Here is a 24,843-nt window from a genome sequence, read left to right as displayed (position 1 = left end):
ATATATTGCAGGTTGTGGCATCATAAGTACGGCTTTGGAGTTTTGACTCAATGTTTTGCTCAAAAGAATCCGGTTCAGATTCAACCAACAAAAACATATTTCTTTTGTCAAAAATAAGAAAGATTTTACAGCATTATTGTGCTTTGGTTTTGTCTCTAAAATGTCAAAATTTTGGGTTTGAAGTAAAAGCCGTTTTGAAACAAGTGAATTCTTCTGGTACGAAAGTTAAAGTATTTAGAAAATGATGAAACATTTTGGAACTAAAAAAGTTTCCCTATGATTTTTTTCAGTTGAATCTGTCAAATTTACCATGACTTTGTGAGCAGTTTTCATTGTTCTCAAAGTGTGCATAATATTTCAAGTTTACTATTTGCTAAGAACACATTCTATTCTGATTTTAGTCTTCAACAGTATAATAATGTATTTATGCTTGTCTGCCCCTCATATTTTATTCAAAGTGTTTTATAAACTGTATTAAATATTCACATTGTAAATTGTGCTGTTTGCACTTGGAGTTACTCTGAGAATTTGTAAGGCAATGTGGAAGTGAGCTCCTACACGGTGAAGCCCTGCTGAACTTCTAACTTGGTTTGAGTAACATTTTAGACAACAATCATGGCAGTAGGGAACTTGAAGAGGGGTAATCAGTTCCTCACCTTTCAGCTTTCAAACTTCATCTGGAAATTACAAGTAGCCAGGTTTCACTGCTCAGAATTCTGGGCAGAGATTGACCCCATTTGTCTCTGGCAAGATACTTCACTGACATATTCCCATTATCTTTCATTTTTAAGTGATCTTAAGATTAATATTAGAAGCCTTTATGTGGTCTGGCACTGATTTGACACAGATTTATTAATCAGAGAGAAGATGTCCTCAGAAAGAGAGAGGGATATAAAGTCACACCACTGCTCCTGGAAAAATGGTTTATATTGCAGTAATTTGGAATCCACCTAGGCTGTGATGATTCAAACACAAATAAAACATCACTGAAAAATGTTCTCAATTAAATAAGTCTTTTTATTGCTCTAGTTGCTGATTATTTGTCTTATTCCCCCGATAGAGGTCTTAGTTTAACTTAAATTAACTTAAATTAATTAAGTTAACTTAGTTTAACTTAAATTGAACCTCATAAATGTTTTTCTCATCTATATCCTGATTTCAGACAGGCACTTGGGGAAGATTCCCACTCAACCATATGCAGTGAAGAGGAAGAGTATCATTCTCCATCTTCTCCAGTTCTTCCTTGGATTTTTTTCTGTTTATATTCAACACTAGGACATTGATATATAAAATTGCTTTTATTACACAAACTGCTGAGTAATTTAAGAGGCTGAAAGGTGGGGAGATTTTGGATTGACAGTTTGGAAAGCATCTTTCCTTCTCTCTGTCATTCTATTCTACCCTTTACTTTTGATTTTGAAGATCTACTTGCAAATGTATAACTTCCTATTTTGTAATGAAGTTGACTTATGTAGGTGCTATATTGGGAGATTTGAAAAGTATTGAAGTTCATGATTCTGATCAATCTGATTAGGTTCCTAAGCCTTATTGTGGTTAATTAAGACTAGTTTCGGTGAACAATATCTACCTTGTTCTCTCTTTGGTGATTAGTGTGATGGAGAAAAATGTCTCCCTATAGCTATAGTACACTAATTCCTTATAAAATAAGGTGCTCCAGAATAAGAACAAAAAATACACTTAAATATGTACTCTCACACCTGTATACTAGAAATGCTAATAGGTATAATACAATACGGAATTGCTCTAGGCATGTTTGTTTCCTTCTGACCTAGCCTTCCATTATTAGAGTGAGTTGTTTGACAGTACTGATTTAGTTAGAAATAGCTAATAGTTAGGAATCTTAGTTTGTAACTTAGACATTTCAGAAGAACTGTCTGGAAACTGCGTCTTAATACCGACATTTGCTTGGTGTGCTCAAATTTTTCTTTCTGCAGCATTCCAGGGTTCCTTCTGGCTATTCTGACCTTCAGCATTCAGTCAATCTGGTGGAGGATAATTTTTGTGATAAATAAAATGTTTTTCTTTTATTGTATAATAGATATTACCATTGGCCCATGTTAGCAATGACAAGAAGGGGATCGCACTAATTAATCCTCAGGCAGTGAATCTTGTTGCCTATAAAGAGAAGCTGGAACAAGCAATTAAATCCTACAAAAGGCAAGTCTACTCACCAGAAGTTTATCATGTTTGCAGTAAAAAGCAGAATGAAAAACCAGTAGATGATAGGCAAGGAGATAGTAAATAACATGTTGAACATGTTGCCCAGGTCATGTTTGTTCAGTGACAAAAGCAGAATTCCTTTACTTGCCGAGAATAAACCTGAAAGCAGTCATCCCTGTGGAGAAATCTCTCATACAGTGTTAGGCAGACTTTTTAACTTAATTTTAAGTTCCTAAATCCATAGACTGGTATTTAAATTAGGGACCTGCTTTTTGCTGCCAGATATATCGTGTAACTATGGATGCAAGGATATTACTGAGGCACCAATAAGATACTGACAATTTAAATTTGGTTGGGATTTTTTTGAGGGACATATGTGTTGTGCTTATTAATTCAATGTTGGGAAAAGCACAGCAGAAGTAAACAGGACAAGGACGTAGGATCTCTAAGCCATTTCCTTCCATGATCCGACTTTATGCATTTCTTTTTGAAACAATGCAATTATTTGACTTTAGAGTAATTCGGTAATCATATGAGAGCTTTGACTAGAATTATTTTAATAAATACTTTTTTAGGCTGTATTCTGTAACATTTACAGATGTAATTATTTTATATGACCAAAACCCTCTTGGTGACAAGGGCTTACTCTTTGTTTTTTGATTAATTCCACTTTAAGGTTTGGGGATTTTTTTCCTCTGTAGCTCTATGATCATACCGGTTCTTTTGAAAGCATCTAATAGCTCAGTTTTTACTCCCTGTTGTCCTACATACATCTTTTGTGATAAAAATCAAGAAGTATGATTTGCAAATGCTGCCCGATATATCTAATATTAATGGAGTTCAGGGAGTAAAAATCTATTGGTTTTGTGTGTTCTGTCACTGAGACAATACTATTATTTTCAGGGTGATGAAGAATTGATAGAAAGTGATTTGTTACTCATTTTGATAGAAGGTTCAATTGGTGTATTTGTAATGGTGACTTCTGATAAAAAAATCAAGTTTTTCATTGCTGTGCCATACCATTGAATGCTTTGCATTTATTGACTTTGATTTTCAGGGAAATAAAAATGTTTTCTGATTGAATTCTGGTGATCTACCGACAGCATTTTCACAGTCTTCCTAAAATTCTGATGATTAGGAGTACTGTTTTCTTATGTTTACCCACAGAGGTCAATGAGTCAGTGCCTTTAGTAGGACTGAGTTCCTACTTCTGTGAAAAAGATGCGTAGAAGAAAGATCTGTCTGAAGAGCCTTATAACTGACAATGTAAAAAAGAGATCTCTGGTTTATCTCCACATGTAAAACAGCAACCTAGTCAAAATTATTTTGCTCTAAATGCCGTAGTACTTTTCTAGCAATTGAATTTGCAAAAGCTGCAGTTTAGCTTTGTGAATAGTTGTTGGTCACAAATTTATTCTGACATGTATAGATGAAAAATACATCGGGGTGTGCAGGTTTCAAGGACAGAACCTTAGCATCAGGTTTAGAGGGAGAAAAGTGGTAAGGGCAGAAATTTTGTACTCTAAAAAAGAGAATATACAGTATTGAAGGAGCAAAACACTGGAAACTTCATAATGTATATGGTCTTGTAGAGCCAGAAGCTTTTACAAATGAGTTAGTTATGAGTATGCACATCTAGAAGGATGAAATAGTCAGTGGAGCATTCTGAGACTGCAGATTGTGAAAGAACTAAGTAATTTACAATCTAAAAATGCTGGAATTTGGTTTCTAGTAGATCAAAAGAACCATCAAAAAATTAATGTTCAAAATCTGTTGTTAATATGCTTCATACATGCACCAGTAAATCTCGCAAGACTGCTAATATTCTAATGGCTACAACCTGAATTTTTCCTAGCAATGAATTTGTTTTTGTATTTCCAAAGGAAATTTTGAAAATGTTTATTATTATAGCAATTAGCATCACTGTAGAGGTTTATTTCTGTAGTATGAAATGAAGTAATTGAATGATGGCTTATTCGTTTGAGATGTTTGTGGAGAAAATCATAAGCTAGGTGATCTAATAAGAGTTTGTAATTTATGTCTGGAAAGCAAAAGCAGAAAGTTTAGGTGCTTTTAAAAGATCTCAGAACTGCATTGCTTTGGGATAATCACTTCTGTTTTCCTGTTAGTAGCTTTTCTTCATAGCCAGAGTTTAATGAATTAGAAACCTGAGTAGCACAACGGAGGGGTAATCTTAGCAGGAAAAAAAAAAAATAGCATTACTACATTCAGGCTATGTTTTCTGAAACTGTTTAATTGGAAAAACTGTGCAGCTTAACTGGCGTTTAATCAGTTTTGTTATTTGATTTAGCTTGCTGATGCTGAAGAGAACTATCCATAGAAAATCCTGTCAGAAAACAGCAGTGATTGCCATTAAACCTTCTATGACCCTGAAATAGTCATGCTGCTACTTGATGGAAGATGCTGTTTTCCCATCTTCTTTTGCAGTTGATAATTTCATAGCTGAATGATAAAGATACAATTTGATGATGCACTGCTGTTGGAATACAAATCAGTGCAGATATCTTAAGAAACTGTGTTTATTTGTTAGTTTTGAGATCATCATCTGCACAAGGAACTGCATTCCCTCAAAAACTGCTTTGCTTTTTTTAATAGGCGCCTGAACCTAGTTGTTTGGAGAGCACTATCTCAGGAGGAAAGAGACAAGTAAGCTATCATTTTTGGTTTTCTAACATACCTCTGAAAGGCTGGTCATAAATATTTTATAGTTTTTCGTCACTATTTTTATAACCAACTGGTTTAACTTTCAAATGTTTCATAACTATACTTTGCTTTCAAAAATGTATATGTGATATGCAGTAAGACTAAATTCTGGACCTCCTTTTGCAATACTGATTATTTTTAAAGGAAAAGAACTCGACTTCCATTTGAATGCTGCTGATCTGTTCTTAGTCAGCGTGAAGTGGCAGGGCCTTGAGAGGGCAGCATGTTGTTGCCTTTGGCATCAAAGTAAATCTTCTTTCATCCTGTAAAATGCACTTCAGTGGCTTGTTTGTAAAAGTGTAATAAGTACCTTAACAGCATGAGCTGGAACTATATATCCCACTAGGAGCTTGTACTACTTTAACTAGCCTATTTCTGTATATTGATTTAGAAAACTAGTAACTGTATAGACACATCAGTGAAGTTAGCATCTGTTTGCATCAGAGAATAAAGTGAAGATCACTTAATGAAAACTGAATGGGCCTGAAATATTCCTACGCAAAATATTCCTACACAAATGAAAACTGGAATGCTTATAAGAAGACTTAAGCTCATGAGTGAAAAACGCCACAGTTCTATCATTAATAAGGAGAACTAAAACCCCGTTGTGGTGCAGAGATGAAATCAAGACTGCTAAACAAAAAAACAGCATATAATTGGGAAAAAAAGAAGGAAATAGATATCTGTTGATAAACAGTGAGTTGTACGGTATACAGATTTGACAGGGTGTCATCCAAAATATCTCATTATTGGTATCATGGGCCAATTGTGCATGTAGTTAAAAAAAAAAGAGTCTTAGCCATTGTACTGTCTGTTGCTAGAGGGGCATATTAAATCATTAATATTGGTGCATAGATATTGAAATACTTGATCTATTTCTCTTATAAGTTTACAGTTTGAAGGACCAGGTTCATGTGTTACAGAAGGCTGACAACATACTTTCAAAATCAGTAATCTGAAAAGAAAGCAATAAACAAAGTCTAGTAACTTGGTTACAGGAGTCCTGAAATTATTGGTTGAGGAGCCTTCTGGTTTGCTAGTGTGTATTAAAATGCTACCTCAGATACTAGGGAAATTCAAATTCATTAGAGCAGTGGTAATACTGTGCTTGTGTTCAAAATGTTTGAGATCCAACTCAGAAGATATTAGCTTAACATTTGTTATGAATTAATAATGGATTCAGGTAATAGGGAAAAAAAATCTAGGTAAATAATTATACTCATCAGGTTAATTTCAATACAAAACAGTTCCTAGAGAAGTAGAGAGAGAAGCAGTGACAAAGATTATGGCAACGTGGTAGGGATCACTGTGGTTCCATGAGTTGGTAAGGCAGACACTTCAATACTCTCCCTAGTTCTAGGCTTCACGTTTTGTTTTTTTTACATGTTGGCAAAGCTGTAGAGAAGAGCCAGAAAAAAGCTAAAAGGGATAAAAAGAATTATGTTACTTCCAACTGAAGATGTAAAGAGTTCTACCTGTTCTGGATTTTGGAAGGTTCAGCTTCTTTGGGTTTTTTAGTCAACAAGATGATTGTATCTATTTCACCTTTTGGTTTGTAAGTGTATTCAGTATGTGGTTTCAAACTGACTGTTTAGTCCCGTGGACATTGGCATAATCTGAACCATGGATGGAAGCAAACTCCTGGTTTGAGCAGTGCAGGACTGGCAGAGGAATAAATAGTAGGGGATTGTCTCTTTTTATGTGATCAGTCCAGACTCATGTGGCAAATCAGGACTTAATAGCAGTCAGGTGCCATTTTAGGTTGTTTAGATAACTTGCCACTTCATTCTACCTGCTGTTCTAGAAGTCCAGGGGTTTTAATGATTTCTCAGTTATGTCGACAAGTTCTTTGTTGATGCCTCACATATTCTAGGACATCTAAAATGACACCAGGCACGTATGCTCAGACACCTGAACTGCTCTGTAGATGTCTTTGTATGAGATGTGGTTAAGCCAGATGATTGTCTGACCAGACACAACAGTATCTGGATGAAACGCAAGAACTTGTGAATAACAAAAGATATATTGGATGAATCTTAGGCTTTATTTTGCCTTTATGCTTTGTGATTCTATCTGTAAAGTACTGACATAATTAAAATGTTCCTACTTGTGATTATTAATTATTTTTAAATAAATTTTTTTAAGATTTAAAGAGGATGGACCAGTCCAATATATGCAGCATAAAGAAGCTTTGCTGGAGGCTTTAGAGAATTTGGGATGGCCAATTTCCTATGAAGATGTAAAATTGCTAGAAGATGAGATACTGGCAGCATTAACATATATGCAACAAGCCTCTGATCTTCAGGAAGCTGTCAAAAAAGAAACTGAGAAAAGCTCAGAATCACACATAAGCAACAATAAAAAGGTAATATGTTGGAAGGGATTTTTTTCTCATTAGATATTCCTCTTCAGTATGTCCTTCTGGAATAATTTTTTCCATGATTATAGCTGATAAACAGGACATTTAGCATGATGCTAAATAAAATGGATAGAGGAAAGAAGGCAGTTAAAAAGAGAGAAAACTTTCAATGACTTTTTTGAAGCACTGGGGAAACAGAGGTTCTGAAGTTGAGAGAACCACAGAAATCAAGCCATTTAGAAATTAATTGGAGCAAAGCATCCTCTGCAACAACAGCAGAGAAGGAACAGATACATTAAAGGCAATTATAAGATTTGGTTGGGTTAATATCTGATAAACAGGACTGAAAGATCTTGTAATGTTGGAATAATGCACTGTAATTTCTTGTGGTATCCTTGTAAAACAAAAGATGGAGAGAAGAGGTGGGAGTTAGCTTCATATTCATAAACTAAAATTTAACTGTCCATAAAATGTGGATATAGATGAACTGGTGGCCAGTCTCACAGCCTTGTGAACTGAGTCAGTGGCATCTGGAGCTCATGCTGAAGCAGACACCCACTTTTGGCAAGGCAGAGTGCTCTCTTCATTTCATTAATACATTAGTCTAGCATTAATACAGTAGTCTAGCCTGAAACTATTATTGAAGTTTGTGATTTTATATATATATATATATATGTATGTATATGTATTTATGTGTATGTATGTCCCAGATGAACTTCTGATTTTACTTAGAATGCTATTGAGAGGTGTAATGAAACAAGTATGGAAATACATGAAGCAATAGGTATAAAAATAAGGTTAGTCAGGGTGCCCTATTGGAAGAGAGAATATACTTTTTCATTTTAGAGTTTTAAAAAGTGATTTAATCTTCCCCAATGGAAAGATTTCTGGATACACGATTGATGCTTTGAAGTTCACAGTACTTAGGCTCTGAAAAAAAACACCCCAAATGTTTCTCTTACTCAGTTTCAAATTTTTTCATCTCAAAGCTTCATCAAACAGTGCTACCCTGGGAGTCCTGCTGCCTCTGCAGAACTGCTGTCTAGGTGGAGTAATACTATGGTAATATTACAATCAGCTCTCTAGGAAATGATCAAGAAAGAAAATCTTTCCTCAGACTTCTAAGTTCTAATAGAGGATAAGGAAAAATAAATAGAGAATTAATTATAAAGCTCATATATTAATATATTCCTTTTCTTGTTCATTATTTCATATAATTGAGTGAGGGAAGCCACCATGTGGTTGGCCTAGGAGCAGTGAAAACTGAGGGAAGTACTATGGTTTGTATTATGTAAGAAGCGTAATCAAATATTCATCATAGTTATTTTATGTATGCATGTAAACATATTCAAAGCCATATACAGACATACATCTATCAGCTTAATGTAAGTGAAACTCAAATGGTCATGGTCCAAATCAAACCTATACTGTGAATGCTCAGCAATGGCTGAGAATGTACAATTGGAATTTGCAACTGTAAATTATGCCAAGTATCCCTATTCACTGTGTACCAGAATATAGCAGAAGTATTTTGTTTTATTTGACATTCGTTGACTGAGATGTAACTTTTTTTTTTCACAAAGAGCAACCATAGTTTTCACAATAAGTTGTGGCCTTTTACATACTATGACATAAGTCATAAAAATAAATTTTGTTAAATTATATAAAATATATTATGATAGCTCAGGCCATGTATGAAAATAAGTGATTATATCTGAAAACATTTTAATATCTTCAGAAAAACAGATGAATCATTTTACATTAGTCTGAAAATACTATATTGCTAATAAAGCTATTTTGATTATTGGTTTTCTTCTGTCATATAGTGTTCAATACAACAGCAGCAGAAACATGTTCATGTTTCATTTGTTGACTGTAATTTTACTGTAGCCTTGGAACAACCAATGTGTGCTCTCAGACATGATGTGATTAACACTGTGCAATCACTTATCCTGAGTCAACCCGCTTTAGGAGTCTAATCAGAGCAGCATCTTCAGTAATTGCTAATCTACAACTGAAAGGCTTTAAGAGTGAGAGGCAGAAATGCAGATGTAATTAGAATTCTGTTTATGTGGTAGAAAAACAGTGGAAAAAATTTTAAAAAATGGGGAGCCTTTTAAAATTGCTGTCGGAGATTTTGCCAGCTGTGATGTCTGTCTACAAAATGAGTATAAAGAAATAAACAGCCAGCTGAAATACGTTACAGCAAGGAAATAGCTGGTATGGCACTGAATGAAAATTGTCATTGTGAGATGGGATTAAAAAAATCACAATTATCCTGGAGCCCTACTCAACAAGACAGACCTCTGAATTTCTTGCTGATTTTTTTCACTGAATTTTAGAATAAAACCCCTTAGTTTTTAGCTTTTATGGGTTCTGAATTACCTACACAACTTCTTAAAAGAATTAGTAATCCTTTCTGGATGTCCTTGCTATGAGAGCTTTCTGTTTAAGCCTACAACTGAATTAGTGGTCCTGTTATCCTCCCTCTATGCTCTGACCTTCTCTGGGAGCTGTGTTCAGGCTGCTTTGTTTGGACACATCTGTGAAAGGTAGGCTATGCCAGTGCCTTACTGGAGGAGAATGAAGCAGACATGCACCTGCACAGGGCCATGAGATGACCAAAGACCTCTAGTGATGCAAGAAGTCAACGCGTTAGGAAATGAGCAAACACATTTAGTTATTATCAGGCAAAAATAGAACAGTGATGATTACCTAGTTGGAGGGCTAATTGTAGACTGTATTATGCTCAGTTTACTCAGTTCTTTTTGCTGTACTGATTAAATCACAAGTTGATACAAGTCTCCCTCTTCAGGCTGGCATTCAGCTTTTATCTAAGATACTGAAAATGAGAAATGTATCATTTACTTTGGTTTGATTCTTTTTTTTTCTAATAAGTAACTGCTTTGACTTAAAATATTTTGTTTTCTGTTTTGATCTTGTCAGGCATAACAGCCATTCACCAATTTTTTAATGTTTGGGGTTTTTTCCTCACTGAATTATAAAACTGTTTACAACATTATGTGACATTAAAAAAAAAAAATTGTTCAGGGTCCCCTAATATAATAATAATAATAATAATGACCAGTCTTCGCGAGCGAAGATCCGGGGAAGGTCTTTCCACCTTCCAGCCTGCGCATTGGATTTTTTAGGTGAGACACAGTGTGCACGGAACTGAGCCCACCCTTTAATCCTAAGGTTCATCTGCCGGGGCCAAGCGAGCTTGGACAGTGGCAGCGAGGTCCTTAGGACGTAGGTGGGTTGCCTTTAAGGGCTAACGAGCCCCACCTGCCCGGGAGTGGCCCTGACCGGGAATCGAACCCGGGTCTCCGCGGTGATAGCGCGGCGTCTTTACCACTAGACCAGCAGGGGCTCCTCAGGGTCCCCTACCCACCTCTCATTAAACGATTTCAGATCTACTGGTCATGGAGTTACTATTGTCCAAGAGTGATAGATTCCAGGATAGTTTGGTGCTTTCTGCTAACGGCTTAACAATTTGATGTAAAGTGTTGCTTTCTCCAGTGTTGTAATCTGGCCTTTGAGAATGATGGAGAACATTCCTTCTCGGACTAAATATTTCTGTTTCTGCATAGGAGTGGATTTCAGATTTTGCAGAGAAAAAAAGCTGCATTCATTGCTTAACTTTCATTAAGAATACACTTTTAAAAGTATTATGTTTTCCTTAGGATCACCTTGAACATGTAAGGCTCACACTTGTTTGTGATCCTGCTGAATAGTCACCATATGATTAAAAATAAAATAGTTAATAAGCATAATGTGTTTTGTAAAGCATGTTTATTTGGGTGGAAAGGGACCTCTAGTGGCTCACTGAGTCTCTTCTTTCTGAAAAATGTGTTTCATATACACTTGATTTCATTATTCCTAATGCAATATTTATAGCTGAGGTTCGATTCTTTGTAAGAATGGAAATTCTGGATCTCCCATTTATACCCTGGTGTCCTATTTCTTACGCTCCTCATTCTTCCTCACTATTTAAGGATCACTAATCTCTCTCTGTTGATACCTTTTTTGCATTCATATGTTTCCCAAACAGCTTGGCATTGCCTTGTTCTTGTGTCTCTTTTAGGAGACAAAGTAAAACCAAGCATCTCAAATAGCAAAACAACTAAAAAGTAATAACTACAAAGAAATATTTGGTGAAATTTTCCATTGTCATCAGTGAAGTACCTGCTGAACAGACAGCATGTGGGTACAAGAAGATAGGCTCTTTCATAAAAATAGACTGTGGTCTGTGCAGAATGGGTTTGGTGTCACTGACAGCCTGGGAAAAGCAGTGGTTGCTGTCAGGATTATGAAAAGCCAAAGTTCAAGCCAAGATACATGGACATCTGTGGATAGTTTTCCTATCCATTCTCACTTATAGTAGGAAAGGGCAAAACCTAATTTTTTGAAAGGGAATTAAAAAATGTAGCAGCTATTGGAAGGTAAACAAAGTCTCCTTCACCTGATGTGGTTTTTTGCATTTCGTTCAACAGTAGCAGAGCTAAACAGGCTGAAAATCCTCAAGAATCAGATGAGGCTCTTTTGTAATAATGCCAGAAATGGGCAGTCTGACAGTGTCTGAGTCAATTGTGCTGAACACCTAAAAGCTATGCGAGAGAAAGGAGGGATGGATTTGAATTTAGACAGTGTTTCTGAGCCACCTGAATTCTGTGGGACTCGGAATCCTCATTGTGGATGCTTGTGTTGTCTTTAGGATTTGGATTAATGCGGAGTGCTGGAAAGTTGCCCAAATTATTAGTCAAGCATAACAAATTAGTTGATAATAAATATTCAGCAGCAGCTGTCCCTTTGGAGCCTTAGGAATTAAGTAAATGGCTTACCCAAATACCTTTTTGTGTCTGTGGAACTGTAAGTCTGCTATCAAATCAGCCTTTGTTGGGTTGTACTTCAAGCAGTCAGTTAAGTGCTGTGAAGAGCCTCTGGTTTAGACTGAGTTTGAAAAACGGAGTTGTTGATATAATTAATATTCTATAGGGATAAAGAATAAGCTAGAAAAATCACATATATCTCTCATTTAAAATATCTTGTTCCCTTCGTGTGTGTGTGTGTGTGTTTTGCTTATTTTTAGGACTTTTTTTTAGGGATAGTTGTGATTTTTATGGGGAATTTTTGAAAAAAGAGACTGATAATTATAGTGAAACTGAGAACAAACTATTTAAGTTATCCATATCTTTTCCATCATTATTGACTTTTAGGGAAAATCAAGTATCAAATCAAATACATCTTTTTAGGAAGAAAAATGTCACCAGGCAAGGAAACAGGTCATACATGCCCTAGCAAGCAGGAGTTTTACAGAGAGTCTGAGTTACAATAGTGTCTCAGAGCAGTGTGTAGTTATATGGAAAATTTTGAGATTTCAAGTTGTGTATTTTTATGATTCAGAAGAACTGTGTAAGAGGTGGATGTTTGCAAATTGTTCATGAGGTAGGCTAATAAATATTTTTAAAATTAGTAGTGAAACTGATTTTTTTAATGGTGAAAATCAGTTTCACCATTTTCATTTAATGGTGAAACTGATTTATTATAAGCAAGCTTCCTGAATGGGAAGATATTCTTTCTTTTTAGGAAAATGGTAACCAGGACTGTAATTCATTAAGGTAAATTTCTTCCTGAACACATGAAAATATAGGTATTGTTATGACCATAGAGAACAGGATTTTATAGTGAAAAGTCTTAGATGAACTTATCCATGAGTATTTACTGTACTTATAATTATTCTGAAAGTTTGAAATAACTATAGTTTACTGTGTATTTTCTCTGGAGGTTATAGCATTACATTGCCTAACTTTTTAATTAATTTCAAAGAATAGATTAGGGCTGACTAGATTAACTGTTGTGGCCAAAATAATTGTATCAAATTACAGAGACATGAAGAAGCAACTGTGAAGTCAAAGTCTAAGATGGGACAAAAATGGCAAGTATTTGTGACTCACAAAAGCCAAAAGGTAATTGCAAGATCAGACGTCACAGGATTTTATTATCCAGGTATATATTTTTGTTCACATTTTCAATATTATTTAGGGCTTCTTAATTCTGATAAAACATAATTTTTGGTCATAATTAGCTGCTTCTTTCTTAATGATATTTCATATTGCATGTGTATATTCATGCAAAATGAATATATGTGTTGTATGAGCACATATATACATTTATAAGAAGACATACATTTTGTAAAGTTAGAAAGCAATGATAGAATTGTATATGAAGAGTATGTAAGGAAATCCTTTTGAGTAACTGACTACCCAAGAGTATCAACTACCCCTATTTGCTGTCTCCCTTGAATATTTCTGTTGATCGCCTGGAAAAGCCAAGCTTTTGCATGTGTTCAAAAAATTCACTAAATGCTGCTGACCTTTTGTTGAATTTTAAGCAAGAATTAGTGAGTAAAACTGAGTTCTGTAATTTCTTAAGAAAAACCATTTGTGTATTTATTTTTGTGTTACCTTTACTTATTTTGGGTTTTTTTCAATCACATATTTTTGACTTTGAAAATAGTTTCATTATGCCAACTATCATCCACCTGATCAGCTTACAAAATTCAGACCCATGCTTGAAAAAGACTCTTAATTTTATTTTTATAGCATTTATTAATAATGGCTAGTAAGATGGGAGGTTTTTTTAGGTACAGATTTCTCCAGTGCCCTGGCACAGCTTACCCTCGCTAAATGAGAGCGAAGAATGTATACTATAGACGTTTGACCTCAGTGGTATGTGACAGCCTTTAGGATTTAAAACAAAAATCTCCACAAGGGGTGAAAGAAAAATAATTTGAATATTTTGTTATGTTGTTTTTTAGGAACTGTGATAAAGAATGTCAGTTCTACCTGTGCACTTGTTGACTTCAGCAATGGGGAGAGCTGGGATGTACCTGTGAAGTTCACTATACCTGTGGGAGGTGCTATGCCATGCCCACATCTGCAGGTGAAAATTTGGGGGGTTTTTTAATGACAACAAATAGGCATTTTTAATTTTGTTTATTTGGCCAGGCCTAGAGTAAAGGATAGATTTTTTAATCTTTCAAATAGCTACTTTCAACATGCTGCTTTTCATTTGTTTGAAGCTTGTTTTTGTTGTAATCCTATTTATTTTTTAATTAAAATTCTACATTCTAAATTCTTTTATATTGTTTTCTTTTTAAAACATGAATATTTCCCCAGCTATAGAAGAAAGGTGAGCTATTTATTAGCAGAATTATTGTTTCCTAGCACATAGATTATAAATCAGAGAAAGCCTTTTATACATAGTGTGATGTGCAGCAAGTTTTAACCGTTTATTTTTCAGAGCTTGTCTTAAAATCCTGCAAATAACTATATACGAAAGCAAATAAATAGGAAAAAAAATAAAATTCTTATTCCATTTCTGGTTTTATTTAAAATTTATCAGCTGATTATCTGTAATCATAGTTGCTTTTTCAGGTGATTCTTATTTTAGGTCCAAGAGAGAGAATGGATACAGAAAAGATACAGAATGGATACGGCTATTTTGAATGCAAGAAAAGTTTTTGTAATTGCTTTGTTACACTTAAAACTAGAGTCATGACTTTGGGTTTTTTTTCCTGTTTGAAATGAAGATAAATTCTGATACTGGCTCTGGTATTCTGTAAGGGGAAGTTCCAACTCTAGACATCTGCAGATTTTGATAGAAAATTGTGACTTGTATGTTAAGTTTTAAAACAATTTTGGATAACTCAGTTACATATGGAATTACCTAAAATTCCCAAGGTTGGTTTAAAAGCTTATTGAAAACATAAAAATTTGCATAAAGTCCAAGGGAATGCACAGTTGCAGGAGTTTCCTCATTTAGTTCAACTTACTCACTGAGGCCAGGGATCTTTATTAGGGCTCTCTCCTTTATTTTTGTTTTGTGCTCTCTCCTTGATTCAGTGGCAGTTTGTGTGATCAATACACGCAAGGACCAAGTTCTTTTCTTTCGAACATCCATATTAAAGCATGGGAACATGACAGAATGATGATTTATGTAAAAATATCTTGGTATTTACCTTTTATGTCTTGTAAAACTCACAAGTTATGGTGCTTTGCTGATGTGCAGGTTGGAGACTACGTGTTAGCCAGAACTGGGACACAGGCAGGAAATGAATGTTACGTACCTGCCATTGTCATTGCAACACCAGAGAGGGTGGAAACAGGTAACAAACTCTACACAGTACTAATGTTCAACAACAGGGAGGTAAGTAAACCTAGAGGATGAGTAAACCTATACCTGTCTGGCAATACTTTTACCATTATTCGGTTTTAGAAGACGCATCTAGAATTTTCCATGCTAATCAGCTCACTGTCTCATTCCCTGTCTCAAGCTAACCAAAGTAAAGCAAATTCCAGAGCTCAGTGAAGAGCTCATGTAATTGACCTGAATCAAGAAACTCTGGAGGATAATTTATTCTTAAATCATACTCTGTTCTTTCTTCTGTAATCTATTTGATGGGTTTCATAAGTTCCATGCTGCTAAAATGGGAAACACAGGGAATTTTATCACAGTCGGTATAGTCTGAAATTAATTTAATTATGCTTGTTGGTTTCGGTTTTTTTGTTTGTAAGCCATTATGATAATTTTACTGCATTTTTCATAGTGCGTATTAAGAAAATGTATTTTGTACTTGAAACTTTTAATTATCTTTATTAAAGGCTGATTACAGTTATATTAAAACAGTTGACTTTTATACATATGTATCTTCATTGTTTTTGAGATTCAGATTTAAATTAGATGCGTGTTGATTGTGTTATTACAGGAACACTGTGTAAGAAGTGAGCTTATTAAAATCAGCCAAACAAAGTATGCCTATTCCTGTCAGTACATAAGAACGGTGCAGATGGTGGGTTATGAGATGTGAGTATGTTTGAACCTAGAAAAGTTTTTTATATGAATCCTAAATGTCGCACTTTGAGTTCAGCTATGCTGTCAGATTTCTGTATGTAGTACTCTAACTACAGCTGTTCTGATTTGTCTTACTCTACACATGCAACTAAGTTTATCTGACAGTTTATTGCCCTATTTTCATTCTGAAAACGTTGGTGGGATGGGATGGTTTGAAGCTAAGTCCCAGGAAGTTGTTAAGAGCATTGCTGGAAGGTGAGATGGAGTTTCTATTTGTTGTAGGCTTTATTTTCCTTTTAAGATAATTATTGTGATATAAAGCTGCACATTAAATTGCAAGTTGTTTCTAAGCTGCACAGTTTCACATTTCGTGTGAGAAAACATAGTTTTGTTTTGAATCTTCCACCTGCCTTGACATCCCACAGGATGACGGATTTCCTCTTCCATGTATGTCAGTGTAGTATGAGCACTTCCATGTATGTCAGTGTAGTATGAGAACTGTATAATCTCCACTGTGGGAGGTTTATTCCCAAGAGGAGGCATGAACAGGACAAATTACACCATTAAAGGCAATTTTAGATCACTGAATCACAGAATGGGTAAGGTTGGAAAGGACCACAGAGCTTCATCTGGTCCAACCTTCCTGCTGAAGCAGGGTTGTCCTAGAGCACATGGCACAGGATTGCATCGAGGTGCTTCTTGAATATCTCCATTGAGGGAAACTCCACAACCTCTCTGGGCAACCTGTTCCAGTGCTCAGTCACCCGCAGATGTTCTTAATTTTCATTGTTCTAATATGATTATCATTATTAAAGATTACATCTGAAAATTATGGGCTAGGGTACCAGTTGTGGGCTGATCTATGAATTCCCTGAGAATGATGGAACAAAAAGCAACTAAGATTCAAGTCCTGTTTCCCACGTATTTTATAGTAGTGGTTCCAGTACAGTCTGAAACTTCTACCAGCTTGGACCCACAGCACACAAACAAATGAATGCCCCCCCATTACTGAGCAGAATTCCAAGTCTGGAAATACTTCAATGCTTTTTCCCAGGCCAGATCACTGACATGGTGGTAGCCTCTTTTCACTAAAAAGCAAACCTGAAGAACATGGTTCCCTACTTAATGCATACAACCAGTTGACACAGAGGCAGGTAAATAACTGATCTGAGTTCCAGCAAAATGAGTAGAAGTCTTTCCCTTCTACTGAGTTGGATTGTATTCTAAATGAGGTACCATATCAAGAAAAGATGTGACTAAGCACATAAGCAATAAGAATAGCTTCCAATCTACATGCTTTGTTTCATGACTGAGTGCTTTAATGTAAAATTTAATATTCACTCTCCAAACAGAATTTATTAGCAAGCTGACTTGCCATTGTTATGTACAAATGATGAGAACATTGAGTTACTCACTGGCAAACAGAGGAATTCTTTGGAGAATTGACTGAAATTAATGCATTAAATGGAGTTTCCATTAAAGCACCTATCTTTGAAGAGAGCAGCGAAGTGTGTTTTCTAATGAAACTTGTTATTTATTATATTCTAAAATATATCCCTACCTCCTATGTCATACTTAGAGGGGAAGAGTGCAGCATATTGCTCATGGGTGTGCACAAATCTAATGAGAACATGCTGACATTGTTGATAGAAACAAAGAGGAAGCATAATTTAATTGGAAAGGAATCAAAAAGTTTGAATGCAGTATGATATTAGAAGCTCAAAAAGAAGACAATCTTTTTGTGCTGAGTCCTGTAGTCCTAAGGGGGAAAAAATTAAAATGCATAGCCCAGGCTTCCAGTGCACACAGACATATTAAAATAGCTTGTCTAACTCCAGCTCTGAGTTCTTTGGGATTGTCTTTTGATGTTCCTGTGGTGTGTACTAGGTGTCATGCTTAAGTCATGAATCTTTAGAGGTACCAATATAGCTCTCAGCATTTTAGTATTGGACACTACTGTCTTTGGGGTGTTCCTGCCATAACAGTAGAAAGAAATAATTGTGGCAGAGCAAGCACTCTGCAAATGTAGCTGACAAGTTCCATATGCAAAGTAAAACACTGTGTGATCTGGACTGACACCATAAAAGAGCATTATTGCCCGAATCCTTTCTGGAGTCATCAGAGGTAGGTAGAATTAGGGCCCAGAGCCCTGATAGGCTATTGTTTACATATTTTAGTAAGTAAGAGAAACTGAATTGTAAGACATTTACAGCCCTATAAAATGGTTAAGAGTGTGGTAAGTCATTCTCTTGTTAGTACTGTGAGATGTGGAAAAAGGTGAAATCTATGTCTTATAAAAAGGATTTAAGATATTACAATATGTGTGCTTTTAGCTTTGCAAACTTCCTTGTGTGGTTTTCTAGCCTGGACAACGAGACCACAAAGCCCTATCCTTGTTCACCTCTGGAAGATGTAAGAGAAGAAGCACAGAAAAGTACTGTGGAAGAAAAGAGGGGCGAAAAGAAAAAGAAGAGGAGAGCAGTAGACAAAAGACATCCCAGCGAGAAGATGTCAGACTTTGATGATCTTATGTTTGTCTCCAGAAGTGAAGTAAAACAGAGAGGAAGAAATTCACAGTCTAGCAATAAAGAAGAATTTGGAGGTAAAGAAGTAGTTCTGGAAAATTATAAATGTTAGGAATTAAAAAGTTCTGATGAGTTATTCCCCACACAAGGAACTAGTTTTCTGCATTTCTAGGTGTTATCCCAGTTTGCTTTCCCATGTCCTATGTGATGAAATTCTTTCATCTCCTTTGGAAACCGCTCTTGACGCTTTCTCAGCATGTGTTTTCACAGCAAAGGCAATAAATGAATTAAGCACGTTCCAGCATATGCCACCATAATTTCCCTAACAGTTGTAGTAGCAGTGAAGATGCAATAACACCAACCTTAGTACCTGCTTATAAGCTGAGTATGTATTCCAGTCCCTCTACTGTTTGTTACTTGTGTTATGTGTTAATATCTGTATTGCAGATATTAAATTATTGCATCTGTAGCTCAGTGCTTCAGAGGGTAAATTGATTTTAGTGTTATGAGCTTAGCTCAGTTAAAGCTGATATTGGTATCTGCACTCCCTGTCACTCTGCAGCGGAGCCCTGGACTAGTGTAGGTCTGCCATTACCTGCCAGTCAGCTCTTCATTTTAAAGATCCCACTGTCCGTGGAAAGATAAGAGGACTTTTATCCACACTTGCTAGGTGTGTCTCCTTGTACCATTTTAAACGTGTTCTCGACATCCTCATTATTTATTTACCTCCAGAAGTAGTGGATTATTATATTCACTCAATCATAATATTGTCAGTCAACTTGATTTGGCTCCTCTGAATTTTCCTTCTATGTCCTCACTCATCTTTTAAAGACTGTCTGCAAATTCCATTTACAGTGCTTATAAGGGGTATTATGGTGCCCTTTATATAATGGGCATTTTAGGAGTGGCCTGGTCAGAACAGAGGTGCTGGCCTGTCCAGTATCTGTGTGAGAGACCACGGCTCCACAAGCAGGGCTGCTTCACTGGAAATGCTTAGTTATCCCAGAGGCCTTCCTCTTGGACATCTTGAGATGCACATTTACTGAGTAAATGTGAAATAATGCTAATGTGATCAGCAAGTCCTGTAATTGATTCCATGCAGCTTGAAGGAAAGATTAAACAAGAGCAGTGGTTATCTGTGCATTTTAATCCTGCCTAGACTTAGCAAATAATCTCATAGTACTCTCACAAGACTTCAAGGTGCTATGCAAGTCTAACATGCTAAATAGGGTACCCTCTCTTCTTCTTATGTCTCCATGAATGTTGAATATAGCTTTTTTTAAAATTTAGATATATTTTAATTTACATATACTTCTGGGTTTTGTCAGAAGGGGAAAAGTCAGTGAGTTGATGAAGATGTTAAGTAACACTATATGGTCATTTTCACAGGGTTTCATTAGATACCTCTTTATCCAATCTCTGTACATGACTGTGTATTTGTTCTCTTCAGGTGTAGATATTTGTCCATTTCTGTACCATGTTAATATTTCACAGCCTTTTGTGTATATAATTTTTTTAATTATATCTGATGGGTTTCTTGACTTCTGACATACACATCTATTTTAACTGTGTTAATAATGGATTTCATTTTAAAGAGTGAAGAGAATAAAGAAAACAAATTCACCTGGCATTGTTTTTGACTTCTGCCCGAGGTTCAGTCTAGTATGAACTATTAATTTACATTTACTGCTTGGCAGTTCAATATATGTTGATCACTAGATCTGTGAGATTCACCTATACAGTTTAACACTTTTCATAGTAGTAGTCATATTTAATTAAAATGATGTAAGTGTTAAATAACTTGGCTGAGGAGCTGGAAAGCTGTGCTGGTCTAATGAATTATTCAGTTAGTCTCTATGGACCAGATATTAAAAATATCAGGCATCTAGCATGGGATTTTCCCTTCATGGAGTTTTCATTATGTTGAAATAAGGCTGGATATTCATGTCAGAAGCCTAAATAGCAAAAGTAGTTGCCCTTCATATGCCTGACACACCAATGTTCATCAGAGTGATCCCTTTCCAGGTTTTCCTAGTAGTTGCTTTCAATACTTTATTTTTTCTTGATTGTTTATAACAAAGGCAGATTTTTTAAAAATAGAGTCAGCATCTCAGAGAAATGTCTCTAATATCTGCAATAATAAATTTGGTAGCTAAGTATCTTTTATGGTAACTACGTTATACTTACACTTTTTGAGATTTCCAAGACAGTCTGTTAAACTGGGAACTGGTTTATCTGAAAGCTGTATAATCCTTCCACATGTTCTTTTCCTCTTAACTGCCCAAATAGTTTGGATATCTCTTAACTTTTGAAATAGATCAGTAGTCCTGACCTGTTTGCCTGAAGTAAAGGCATTTTCTTCTTATTTATACACAAGTTTTCGCTATGTGTGTATGTGTGTAATGCATTAAAAGCCTTCAGTGCCATCAGTATTTCTTGCATTTTCTTTCCAAACGTTTGTCTTGTCACTCCTTATGTCCAGATCCATATATATATATTTAATAGTCTGATTGAGCTATGTTTTGTAACTACTCAGTGTGTTAATCAACACTTCTTCCTACAGTTCTGCTGACTTCCTGTGTACCTTTATCTGTTATATCAGGAAGTAAGTGCCCCTGAACTTGAATGAGCGTTGCCAGATATGGAGGTTAATTTTTGTGCTCTCCAGGATAATGTGGATTCAACTACGTAGCTCTTATATAGGTGGTTGATGAAGACATTTATTTCCATAAACCCTTGTATTTCCACACACAGCTGACCTGTATGAATTCAGGGAGCATTTTGGAATGTTTGTGTTTTGATTTGTGCTCAGTTAAAGTATTTCTGATAGTTAAGAGGAATCAACAACCCATTTCTGTTGTTCCCACTGAGGCAAACAACAGTAATGGAAGTGAATAAAGATTAAGTAATTTTGTTAGTTGTTTAGTGTATATTAGCTTCATTATTGTCTTCAAGTGTAATTTTGTCTTATTTCTCCCAGAAGTATTGTATTTGAAACTTTATTATTTTGATGTGTATGCTTGCCTCTCTTACTGTGTTAGTTAGCTCTGTAAGTTTATAAGGAAGCGAATGAAGGCAAATTTCTGCTGTTAGTGGGCTAATGATTGGTGGAGCAAGATCATTGATACTTAACTCTGTCCTTGATCATTGCAATATATATTTGTATAGATACTTTAAAAATCATGTATCTCTTTCTATAGACAAATTCTTTTCCCTGTCTTTCTGATCTTTTCTCTGTTCTATAACGAATGTGACCTCTAAAATCAGTGTTCATTACACGTGATTTCCCTGTCAATTTTCTAAATCTGTATCTAGTAAAAAAAAATCAGAAAAAAATGTGGAGTGATGGACAGGTATGATACTTATAATAGACTGCATTGCCTGATGCATTAGCAAATAATAGCTAACAGAGACAAAATCTCCTTTTTCATTTATAATGAGATGTGGCTTGAAGCAATTTTGCTGATAATTACTATAACTGGCAATATGGAGTAGTTGGGAGACCTCTGAAAATGCACATTTTCTATCCTTTTATGTGGCAAATGTAGTTCCTATGAATTGGGTTCAAGAGTGTAACAGCTGTGGCATCTGGCAGTCTAGTGGATTGGCTGGATTTCCCACAGTAGGATTTCACATTTTTAGCACCCACTCATTTTCCAGTCTCATTTTCCAAGCTAGTGCATTCAGCATTTGGAGAAGGCTATCATAATAAAGCAGTGTTCCCATCTGTTGGTCGTGGCTTGTTTAATAAGCAGTTGATGTCAATTCATCTATGCTTGCATCTGTTCCCTACTGCAGCTGTGTGTGGTTAAGGGCTCCCCAACAGCTTCCAGATTTAGCTTTTGCTTGTCTCTTTTGTTTGGTACAGCTTGGATGGAACCACTCTCTCCTCTCAGCATTGTCAGCTAATGGAAAGAGGAAAGGGTGCTAAACTTTCTTTCCCTGTAAAGAATGAGACATGGAGACAAGCGAGGAAAGAAAGTGTCATTGGTATAGAAGGCACGCATTGGGGTATCTGAAGGCAGAGAGGAAGGGCAGTTCAGTCCAGATTCTGGAAGCAAGACCAGAAAGGGTTATTTCAACATCTTGCAAAGATACACAGAGAGCATGTGCACCAGCTAAAGAAAATAAACAGTTTGTGAATCATATCTGGTGGGGAACAGTCATTTAACAGTGCATCTTTCATTTTACTCAGGGACACAGTATAGCCATGATACCTTTCAGTATATCACTCTGGCAATGTTTTTGTACTGCAGACAGACAGGATACAGTCAAGAAATTGCCTGACCCTCACACAGGTGAACTCCAAATTCCTGTCTCTTAGGGTGTTCGAGAAGAGTCAGAATGCTCCTTCTGTGTATCTAAGTGCTGACAATGTGCATGTATAAGACAATTTTCAAAGGCACACTTTTGATTTTTAAACCACAGCTTCAGAGTTTCAGAGGTAGCTATGGATGACTGTCACTCCCAAATCTTGTACTCTTTATGTACTCAGTCTGTGCTGTTGCTTCCTCACCATGTATCTTTATTCTTCAGATGCCTCCCACAGTTTTGTTTTGTACTGCACAAGTGTTTCTTATACAGTCATTGAAAACCAAAAATCCCCCCTAAAGAAATATATGAAGCAGAAGAGAGTAAACACTTTCGTTTTACTTTGTTTTCTTCCTATTTTATTCTCTTTCACTTTTCATCGAGCATCTGGTTGTGATTGTTATTGTTCTGTGCCAGGAGGGTGCCTGGTAGTTGGTGCCAGTTTTTGTCATTTAATATGAGTATAAAAAGTGACTTTTCAGTGACACAAATAGAAAAATAGAGAAGATAAGTATGGTTGTACTGGACAGACAAAGGTCCATGTAGCCTGGCCCTGTCCCCAGCAGAGGAAGAACAAAGGCTGGCCTGTGAATAACAACATCTACAAACATAGAAAATGAGAATACTTAAAAATACCTAAAAAGCAGACTGGTTTGAACTCATGGGAATGAAAGCAGAACGGAAAGGAGTGAAGAGCACCTTTACACAGGACTGCTATTCTGTTAATGTAGTCGTGGAGTTATTTGTTGCATGATAAGTTTCAGGGGGTGTTTGAACTGTAATATCCAAGCTCATGGTGGGTCAGTATGTTCTCTCACTAAAGAGTACTTGTTCTCTCCTAGCATCTTCATTCTCCGTTTCATCACCCTGGCGTTCATTGAGGTGTCAAACTCTGCAGTCGCCAAGAGCTTCAACTCCCAGCTCACTGAAATCTCACTGTTGCTTGCACAGCCCATCTGCAGAAAATTCTCCAGAACCTTGTAAAAGTAACATCTCCAGGAATATTAGAGTCAACATGGAGTAGTGAGGATTGGCAAGCCAGCCTCAGCACCACTGCACAGAGCACAGGAAGCCACGTTAAGGGTGCGCGATGAAGGAGCTTGGGAGGAATGAATGAGGCTGCAGATATGAAAGATTTTTAGCAGCTGTAACTGTGAAATTCTATTCTTTGAATCAAAAATAAACTTGTTAATTGATAATAAATTATGATTTTTCAGACTTACTTTGGATGCATGAAAGAGAAATGGCATCAGAGGTTCAGCTGTGCTGCTGAATAGTATCAATATGAGAAAAGAGAACAGAAAATTTGTCTTTTCCAAATTACTTATTGCTTGCAGTAGAACTATTTGATTTACTAACTGTAGGTCTTTCTTATGAAATTCCTTTTCCTGCAACTCCTTTTTCACAGCCTCAGTCTGTAAGGCATCTGGGAAGACCTGCTGCAGGGTGCTTACCCAGTGGTCCACTGTCGCTGACTTTTACATGTATCTGTCCTAAAGCTTTTCCCCTGATGGGGACTGTCCTGTGAGAACACAGTTGAGGTGCTTTTCCCTTGAAAACTAACATCTCACTAACACAGACATAGACCAAGGGCTGAATTCTTCTCAGTGTTGTTTGCTATAAAGCGAGTGCTACTCTGAAGGCAAAAGAATTGCTTCATTATGCACAAAAGCAGGATATTTAGAAGTGTCTCTGCTCCTAGATCCCAAAAAATTGCTAGGTGACAGAACCCAATTTAAAAAACTCAAAAAAACAAGTAAAGATTAATTTTCTCTATCCAGCAAATGTAATGTGATATTCTGATCTGATTTTACAGATGTAGGAAGGTCACATCTGATTTATGGCAAAGCTGGTAGAGACTGCCTCAGGGCCAGTGTGGAGACAGCA

General features: G+C 36.1%; 1 protein-coding gene across 9 annotated transcripts in view; it reads left to right on the top strand.

Annotated features, from left to right (window-relative positions):
• Nucleotides 1–24,153, top strand: part of VWA3B (von Willebrand factor A domain containing 3B) — a 66,625-nt gene extending 42,472 nt beyond the window's left edge. For all 9 annotated transcript variants that reach the window (XM_050333367.1, XM_050333370.1, XM_050333369.1 and 6 more), the window contains 9 exons: nucleotides 2,060–2,178; nucleotides 4,798–4,848; nucleotides 7,051–7,270; nucleotides 13,153–13,273; nucleotides 14,085–14,209; nucleotides 15,338–15,475; nucleotides 16,035–16,132; nucleotides 18,484–18,722; nucleotides 23,799–24,153. In XM_050333367.1, the coding sequence (XP_050189324.1) occupies nucleotides 2,060–2,178; nucleotides 4,798–4,848; nucleotides 7,051–7,270; nucleotides 13,153–13,273; nucleotides 14,085–14,209; nucleotides 15,338–15,475; nucleotides 16,035–16,132; nucleotides 18,484–18,722; nucleotides 23,799–23,980 (1,293 nt within the window). In that variant the 3' untranslated portion in view covers nucleotides 23,981–24,153. The remainder of the gene's footprint in view (nucleotides 1–2,059; nucleotides 2,179–4,797; nucleotides 4,849–7,050; nucleotides 7,271–13,152; nucleotides 13,274–14,084; nucleotides 14,210–15,337; nucleotides 15,476–16,034; nucleotides 16,133–18,483; nucleotides 18,723–23,798) is intronic.
• The last annotated feature ends 690 nt before the right edge of the window (nucleotides 24,154–24,843 follow it).

Source organism: Myiozetetes cayanensis, unplaced genomic scaffold (genome assembly GCF_022539395.1).
Source record: "Myiozetetes cayanensis isolate MyiCay16 unplaced genomic scaffold, myiCay2020 scf5-8, whole genome shotgun sequence".
In the NCBI taxonomy this organism is placed as follows: Eukaryota; Metazoa; Chordata; class Aves; order Passeriformes; family Tyrannidae; genus Myiozetetes; species Myiozetetes cayanensis.
This window is presented reverse-complemented; position numbering and strand designations above follow the sequence as displayed.